We start from the raw sequence: 8,919 nt of genomic DNA, 5'->3' as shown, positions 1-8,919 counted from the left end.
TTGTGAAAATCCCAGTAGATCAGCAGTTCTGAAATACTCAGACCAGCCCAACTGGCACCAACAACCATGCCATGTTCAAAGTCACTTAAATCACCTTTCTTCCCCATTCTGATGCTCGATTTGGACTGCAGCAGATTGTCTTGACCATGTCTGCATGCCTAAATGCACTGAGTTGCTGCCATGTGATTGGCCTATTAGATATTTAATGAGCAGTTGAACAGGTGTACCTAATAAAGTGAGTGCATGTACATATATACATGCTTCCATGTCCCAGCTGAGTTTCTTCTTCTCTACACTTTCCCAAGTCAGCCACTGGCCCTGCTTTAATTTGGTTTGTGTTGCAGTCTGAAGGTCGGTTTCTTCAGATGATTCTGCAGTGCAGACATGAACAGAACAACAGCTTCAATATGTGTTGGTTGAAGAGAGCTGCAGCTTTGGTCATGTTCAAATCAGAAAAAGCAGAAGATCTTTGAGATGTTTGATTCTCATCAACTTTCTAATTTCAAAATCAAACTATGTAATTTCTCTGCTGCTCTGGTTCACAAACACTACGACTGCTCTCACTTTCCTTCTTTTGGTAGTTATTACATCATAGAGTCATTTTTCTTCACTGAATGATTTTTCAAAATCCTCACACAGAAATCCTGATAATGTACCAACCAATGACAGACTGAAACTTGAAAGATTTTGATTGAATATATACAAAAACTACAACAGCTCAAGTCAGTGAACTGACCTCAGAGTCTCCAATCTACAGTTTGGACTCTCCAGTCCAGCAGACAGAATCTTAACTCCTGAATTCTTCAGGTTGTTTACACTCAGGTCCAGGTCTATCAGATGGGAGGGACTGGACTTCAGAGCTGAGGCCACAACGTCACAGTGAGTCTCTGAGAGTCCACAGTCAGCAAGTCTGTGATAAGAGAAAATATAAAATGTGTTAGAATAAAATCAGACAATTTGTAATAAAAATACAGCCAATGCATATGATGACATGATAATGTGATGAACATCTGCTTTTCACATCCATGGTTCAGCTCATCTCTTTTTTAGTAATTAAACCTCTTTTGTTTTTTTCAGTATACAAACATTCATTCATTCAGTCACTGATACGCTCTTTTGACTTCCACTGTCTTAACACTATTCTGCTTCATGTTATTTTATTTTTTTAAGTAATTTTTTCAGGCTTTTTATTCTTTTATTATAGTAGCAGTGAGAGAGACACAGGAAAGTTGGGGAGAGAGAGAGAGAGGATGACACACACCAAAGGGCCATGCTTTTGACTCCAACCCAGGGCACCGCTGCAAGGGCCGAGCTCCAATAGTGCGCACTCGAGCAAGTGACCCACTGAAGTGCCCCTGCTTCCTGTTATTAAGGCCAGTTTCACCCAGGAACACACCTTTGAGGGCAGATTAACTCTCATTGGCAACATACCCAATATGCATAATGTTGGATTCACACTGAGATCTGTCTTTAGTATGTTATTAATACAATTAACTATGTCTAACCAGAATTTATGCACCATTTCACATTTGTATAGCAAATAAGACAGTATGCCCTGATTTTGTTGCATCTCCTATATTTATCATCGTTCCCAAGAGAGAGATTTTTGATGGAGTCCAATAATTGTATTCAGGAATCTTTAAAAAAATCAAATACAACTCTGAGTCTTGCCACATCCAGAAATACTCGGATGACACACCTATTGTGGTGCGTATCAGGAATGGGCAAGAAGAGGAGTACAGGGATCTAACAATGGCGTTCAGTGAATGGAGCAACAAGAACTGCCTCCTTCTGAACACCTTCAAGACCAATGAGATGGTCATTGACTTTCGGAGGTCTAGGCTCACCCTTCAGCCAGTTAACATTCGAGGGAAGGACATTGAGGAGGTCTTGACTTTTACAAATGTGATGACTTGTGCAGTGGTTACACTATGTTTTATCACGAACCTGTTCAGCTAAACTTTCACACTCATTTCAATGTACAGTAGCACCTTTAATTTGAGCAGACTGTTTTTGTCTCATCCATCCATCCATTTTCTTCCGCTTACCCTCTAGTAGGGTCGCGGGGCTGGAGCCTATCCCAGCATCTTTTCAGGTGAGAGGCGGGGTACGCCCTGGACAGGTCGCCAGTCCATCGCAGGGCAAACACATAGAGACAGACAACCATTCACACTCACAGCCACACCTATGGTCAATTTAGAGTATCCGATTAGCCTATTCCCCATTTTGCATGTCTTTGGACTGTGGGAGGAAGCCGGAGAACCCGGAGAGAACCCACACTGGCACGTGGAGAACATGCAAACTCCACAAAGAAAGATCCCACGGCCGAGCCGGGACTCGAACCCGGAACCTTCTTGCTGTGAGGTGACAGCGCTAACCACTGCACCACCGTGCAGCCGTTTTTGTCTCATATTATTAAAAAAAAAAATTCAGAACAGGACTAGAATTGATTGAAATGACAAGACATGGAGACAGGACAAAACCCCAACTTGACCTCACCGCGTGACATTAGATCTACATACAGAAAGCTTTCCTTTTAGCTCTCTTCCAGAGAGAAGAGGACAAAAGAGCAGTGTGAGCATTAATGATGAATAGAAAATAAATATATGGTGGTTAATAGTGACTGGCGGCCACAAATAAATCAAAGTATGGGAAATTATTCTTTGACTTAAAATACTGATATTGACGCATTTTCAAAGTCGACGTGCAATTTTTTCAATGCAAAACTAAGAATAATGAGAAGAAAATGAAAACTGAATTTGACTAAACTACTCATCTAAACCACTGATCAATAATTATAATGATCATGTCTGGACTCACCGAGCCTTTCTGCAGTTCCTCACAGCTGGGATCAGTCTCCGTCGTCCCTCCTTTGATGTGTTGAACTTCTCCAGGTTCAACTCATCCAGAACCTCCTCTGAAATCTGCAGCATGTAGGCCAGAGCTGAGCAGTGGATCTCAGAGAGTCTCTTCTCTGATTTGTTCTCTGAATTCACGAACTCTTGGATCTCCTGATGAACTGAGTGGTCGTTCATCTCCGTCAAACAGTGGAAGATGTTGATGCTTCTGTCAGGAGAGATTTTGTCACTGTTCATCTCCTTCAGGTTGTTGATGGCTCTCTGGATGATTTCTGGACTGTTCTCTGTCCGACCCAGCAGACCTCCCAAGAGTCTCTGGTTGGATTTCAGAGAGAGGCCGTGAAGGAAGCGAACAAACAGGTCCAGGTGACCATTTTCACTTTTGAGGGATTTCTCTGTGGCTGCCATCAGAAAGACATCCAGAGATGGATGATCATTTCCAAACATCTCAGAAAACTTTAAAAAAGACTTTGGGGTTAAGTCCCTGTATTTGTAGTCTTCTGTCAGGAAGTTCTTCAGGACCCCTGTGTTCATGTTGGTGTTAGTGTTGTAATAATCAGAGTCTTCTCCCAGGAAGTTCTTCAGGACTTCTGTCTTCCTTTTGTTGTAACAGTGGAACATGTAGACTGCAGCCAGAAACTCCTGAACGCTCAGATGAACAAAGCAGTAGACTGGTTTCTGGAAGATCACACACTCTCTTTTGAAAAGCTCAGTGCAAAGTCCTGAGTACACCGAGGCCTCTGTGACATCAAGACCACACTGCTCCAGGTCTTCTTGGTAGAACATGATGTTTCCTTTCTCCAGCTGTTCAAACGCCAGCCTCCCCAGCTTCAGAAGAACTTCCCTGTCAGCCTCCATCAGCTCCTGTGGACTCGTCTCATGTCCCTTATCATACTTGTGCTTCTTTCTCTTTGTCTGAACCAGCAGGAAGTGTGAGAACAGGTCGGTCAGGGTCTTGGGCAGCTCCTCTCCTCCTCTCTGGTCTGTGGTCAACATGTGCTCCAGAACTGTAGCAGTGATCCAGCAGAAGAATGGGACTTGACACATGATGCGGAGGCTCCTGGATGTCTTGACATGTGAGATGATTCTGCTGGACAGATCTTCATCACTGGATCTCCTCCTGAAGTACTCCTCTTTCTGAGCGTCAGTGAAGCCTCGTACTTCTGTTACCCTGTCAACACATCTGGGAGGGATCTGATTGGCCGCTGCAGGCCTGGAAGTTATCCAGACGAGAGCCGAGGGAAGCAGATTCCCCCTGATGAGGTTTGTCAGCAGCACGTTGACTGATGACTCCTGTGTGACATCAGACACAACCTCCCTGTTATTGAAATCCAGTGACAGTCTGCTTTCATCCAGGCCGTCAAAGATGAACAGAACGTTACAGACAGCGAGCTGCTCTGCTGTGACCTTCTGTAATGTTGGATGGAAAACATGAAGCAGCCTGAGAAGACTGTACTGCTGATCTCTGATCAGGTTCAGCTCCCTGAACGAAAGCAGAACCAGCAGACTGACATCTTGGTTCTCCAAACCCTCTGCCCAGTCCAGAGAGAACTTCTGCACTGAGAAGGTTTTTCCAATCCCAGCGACGCCGTTCGTCATAACCACTCTGATGGGTCTCTGTCGGTTATGTAAGGCTTCAGAGATGTCGTGTCTCTGTTGGTCAGGTAAGGCCTTAAAGATGTCGTGGCACCTGATTGGAGCGTCATGGAGGGTCTCCATCTTGGAAGCTGTCTCCAGCTGCCTCACCTCATGTTGGGTATTAACCTCTTCACTCTGTCCCTCTGTGATGTAGAGCTCAGTGTAGATCCTGTTGAGGAGGGTTCCACTTCCTCTTCCATCAGTTCCTTCAGTCACACGCTGACATCTGCTCTTCAGACTGATCTTATGTTGATCTAAAACCTCCTGCAGACCACCATCTGCTGAAGGAGAAGAGACAATGTCAGACTGAAGAAAGAGAATCTGAGAATCTGATGAATGAATTTCATCAACTCCAGAAAAACTAAAGACAACAAAGAAAATATTTTTTTAATGTTGTGGTATTTATAATCATCTTAAATGTCAATGTTGTGTGATAGAACAAATGACTGTATAAAACAACAGGTCCTGGTTTCAGAAATGATGACATCAGCAGACAGATGATCAGTCTCACTTTGTTCAGTGCTGGTCTGACTGGCTGTCTGCAGTCCAGGTCTCGTTCTGGGTCTTTGTCCACACTGGGGACAGGAGGAGTCTCCTGCAGAACCAGACTGGTCCCAGTATGTGGTGAAGCACGGTCTGCAGAACCAGTGTCCACAGCTGGTAGAGACCGGATCCTTCAGGACCCCCTGACACAGAGCACAGAAGGACAGCTGCTCCTCCATGGACACACAGCTTCTGTTCTCTCTGTGAAGACATTTCTTTATCACTAACACGTCACAGTCACAGGTTGACATCTCTGTTCTGATTAGTTGCCAACCTCAAGAGGGCGGGCCTTCAGTAACATGAGCCAGCCTAAGGGAGGACACAGGAGGAGGAGAGAGAGAACGTAGAGGAAAACAAGTAGAGAGTGACGAACTGAATGAAAACCTGACTGATATTAAACAGTCAGGTTTAATATCAGTCATCAGGGCATTAAGACTAGCAATAATTTCCAAAGATTAAAGTCAGGCTAAGGATAAACATTTTTCTCTTTTATGAACATGTGATGTAAGATCGGCTGCCTCTCTTCTGCGTTGCTGCTGCTGCAGCTCTATCTCTCTACATAGAGGTGTGTACAGACTGGGCATTTAATTAGGATCTTGGTAGGTTTTGAACAGAGCCTGGCTAGCTGTTTACACCTGCTTGCAGTATTTATGCTAAGCTAGGCTAACCACATACTGACTCCAGCTCTGTGCTGTTAGTTTGAAGAACTAGAACTATTGCTACAGATCTTTCTGTAGCATCTTTGCACATCACAGAAAAATAATCAGGTGTAGAACACATGCTAACAACATTATGCCCTTCACAAAAAAAAAAGAAGAAAAAAGATTTGCTTTAATCAAAAACATCTGAATCTCTCTATGCTGCTTTAAAACCCCGCTTTTACCACGACAGCACTGCCATTGGTATCATGCTCATGTAAGTATGCGATGGTCATACAAGTGTCTGATGGCAGTAAATATCGCTGATGATGGCGGTCACGTAATTGCAGCTTGCTTCAGCCTGTCGGGGATAATAAGCCTACTTGATACAGATGAGCTGTAATCAACAGCAGAATGAAAATTGACCATGGTGAAAATAGGATACGCAACATTTGCACATAAACTAAATCAAATGTAATTAGTGACTTCTTTAAATCTCATCATTTCACAAGACACAAGCGGAATCAGCAGTCAGTATTAATACACTGATATGTCAACAGAACCAGGAACAACTTGTTTTCTGTGACACTACGGAGGAAGTGTTACAGTGACAGTTTATAGGTTCACAGGTCTGTAGCAAGTCTCTTACGGTGTGTCTGAGGGTCCAGGTTCAGTACTGAGTTCTGGAGGATCAAGATCTTTGGACCGGTCATTCTTCACAGACAGACTGGTGGATCCTGTAGACTCTGCTCTGTCCTCCTCGTCCTCCACCCAATCACTCATCTTCAGGACCTCAGTCAGTCTGAGACACACACACACACACATACATACACACAGTATACAGTATAATAAACTCCACCTGGTCAGTTTTCATGTGTATTATTCAGCTCATCACAATGTTGAGTCAAACTGTTGATTCTGACTGAGAGAACAGGAAGTACCACACCTCATGTTGTTCCCTTTTCTCTCAGTGTCTTAGTGTGGACAGAAGCTCACTAAGACTCTTCTTCCCGCCATAGTTCACAGGGAGAAACTGACTCAGACACTTTGACAGTAAAATAATAATAATGTTGTGTTAACACTTACCTGCCTCACCCTTCAAGTTCCCTCTTCCTGCTCTGTCCAGGTAAAATGGAGTCTGAACTCTGATCTGACTGAACACCTTCAGTTTGAGTCCCCCCCACCCCACCCTTCGCTGCATTTACAGGAAATCACATGACTGGCCACCAATGGCTGTGGTGGAAAAGTCTAAATAATCTCCTCTCTAACTGCTTCTCATCAACCTCTGTGCAAAACATCATGAGTTGAAAGAAAGATGTGAAGGAGAGTTCAATAAGAACCTGACTGCACTTACACTAGGATTGTTTTTAATAAACTAGACTAAACTTTAGCACATTACACGATGGGAGGATGGGGTTATTGAAACAATATTCATGTAGTATTATGTTATGATGGTGATATTGTTAACTATAAAATCAATATGCTTGTTTTTCATGATGATTCCTCACTGATTTGAAAGAGAAGAAATATATATTTAGCTCAGTCAGACCCATGGCCAGACATCAGTCTTAAGGGGGGCATAAGAAATGCATGGGAGGGCACAATTATTATTAACCTACCGTACGTATATTTTTAATAATCCTATACTGTATTCGCGCATCATGTAATCATCACGTTAAACATAACAAACAGCAATATGACCAGGTATAGCCGACAACATCAGTCCTCATAGTTTAAAGCAATACATTACATAGAAGCAACGTTATGAATATCCATAAAACACTGAAATATATAACATATTAGATGTAACACCAGAAGCATCTCTCAAACATTGCATTTCAAAGCAGTCAACAGAGGGATATGCATTGCCATTAGACACAGACACACGCACGCACATACACACGCACAGAGACTTTAAACCTATCTAAAACCAGCATTATCTCCACGTAACGGCAATTGATTCACCACTAAAAACTCCAGCATATCTATTACGGCTGACATGTAGAATCTGTTGGGAGCCAGTTGTTCTGAATTTAAGAGAGTGGAAATCTCTTTCCCTGTCCACGTGTTTCTGAATCTCTCCACGTTGCTTCACAGGCTAAATGTTCTTTTGAAGCTGCATGCTTATTTAAGTCCTTGCCTGTTTCAATTGCATGTTTCCAATCATTAAATCCCTTAATGGAGAAGGTCGCGTCCGATGATACAGATTTGAATTTCCTGCAGGCAAAACAAAACGCAGCGTCCTTTTCCACCGAGTACTCAAGCCAGTCCCTGTTCAAATACCAGCTAGAGGAAAATGATCATTTTTTTGAACCAAACATTTTGCCTGGATATTTCTTCAACACAACCTGTTTGGGTTTGTCCGTGCCGAGGTCACTCACGCCCACTGATCCAACAGGCAGTTGTGGCCCAAATAACTGCCCCAGTCGCGGTTGCACTTGACCTGCTAGTAGCCTCCGCTCCGTGGCCGCTGCAGGTCCTGCCAGGCCCAGGGTCGGGCTCCACGGAGCTACTAGCAACGGGCTCAGACTGTCGTCCACGGTCTGCTTCTCCAGCGACATCAGGAGGCGTCGGTGTCGTATCCGATTTGGCAGAGGAGACTGTTGCTGGGCTTTTCAACCACTTACGAATATCCATGATGAATTAGAAATGTAATAGTAAGCCGGTGAAAACTCATCCAGCTTCACTTTCAAAAATGCGCGGTAACTGTTGAGCGGCTACATTGACGCAGGCTACATTGACGCAGGCTACCTCACGTACGTAGCGTAACTTCCTTTCCTGTAAGGCCGTGATAGGCTGTTGCAGTGTACATTCCCATCAATCAAACAAAATCACACCATTGTTTCTTTATATTTTTAATGTTTTAATGATAAATAATACAACATTAGTATTTCTCAACACGAAATTGGCTACTATGATAATATAAAATAAGAATTAAAGTAATCTCTTTAAGAGATCTGTGCCTCAAGTGGGGGGGGGGGGCACAAGCATTTTTGGGGGCGGGCCAGGCCCCCTATGGCCCGCCCATAGCGACGGGTGTGAGCTCAGTCAATCAGACAAGGATTTCCAGAAGTTTTAGATCGTGTCACAAACATAAAATAGATGCTCTGGGGTTAAACTACAAATATGTGACAAAGGTTGCTGCCGAAAGGAATTGTACTATGTTGAAGGAGATAAGATAGGAAGCACTGAAGCTCATTTCCTTTTCATTTACAATAGGAATAGGAACCTCACTAAGAAAA

At 43.5% G+C, this 8,919-nt stretch overlaps 1 protein-coding gene across 2 annotated transcripts; it reads right to left on the bottom strand.

Annotated features, from left to right (window-relative positions):
• Nucleotides 1-216: 216 nt before the first annotated feature.
• Nucleotides 217-6,864, bottom strand: LOC147817465 (NLR family CARD domain-containing protein 3-like). Of its 2 annotated transcripts, XM_087170587.1 has the most exons (6): nt 6,764-6,864; nt 6,327-6,479; nt 5,008-5,240; nt 2,821-4,777; nt 737-910; nt 217-371 (listed from the first exon to the last, which is right to left on the bottom strand). In XM_087170587.1, exons 2-6 carry the CDS (start codon nt 6,458-6,460, stop codon nt 362-364), a joined length of 2,508 nt encoding a protein of 835 aa, XP_087026713.1. In that variant the 5' UTR covers nt 6,461-6,479; nt 6,764-6,864; the 3' UTR covers nt 217-361. The 2 variants fall into 2 exon arrangements, with proteins under 2 accessions (XP_087026713.1, XP_087026712.1); XM_087170586.1 differs by lacking the exon at nt 217-371 and having other exon boundaries at nt 724-910.
• Between the last annotated feature and the right edge of the window lie 2,055 nt (nt 6,865-8,919).

Source organism: Seriola lalandi, unplaced genomic scaffold, assembly GCF_002814215.2.
Source record: "Seriola lalandi dorsalis isolate HSWRI2012SDOR001 ecotype SW California unplaced genomic scaffold, Sedor1 jcf7180002054954, whole genome shotgun sequence".
Lineage (NCBI taxonomy): Eukaryota > Metazoa > Chordata > Actinopteri > Carangiformes > Carangidae > Seriola > Seriola lalandi.
Note: the sequence above shows the minus strand (reverse complement) of the source record. Positions and strands in the feature narration are given on the sequence as shown.

What these genes read in the sequence shown, in the direction of transcription:
- LOC147817465 (XM_087170586.1), bottom strand. Translation starts at nt 6,460, where the DNA reads ATGAGTGATTGGGTGGAGGACGAGGAGGACAGAGCAGAGTCTACAGGA. An exon ending in CCTGGACCCTCAGACACACC is followed by an intron (nt 5,241 to 6,326) that starts GTAAGAGACTTG and finishes ATGTCTTCACAG; the next exon opens with AGAGAACAGAAGCTGTGTGT. An exon ending in TCAGACCAGCACTGAACAAA is followed by an intron (nt 4,778 to 5,007) that starts GTGAGACTGATC and finishes CTTCTCCTTCAG; the next exon opens with CAGATGGTGGTCTGCAGGAG.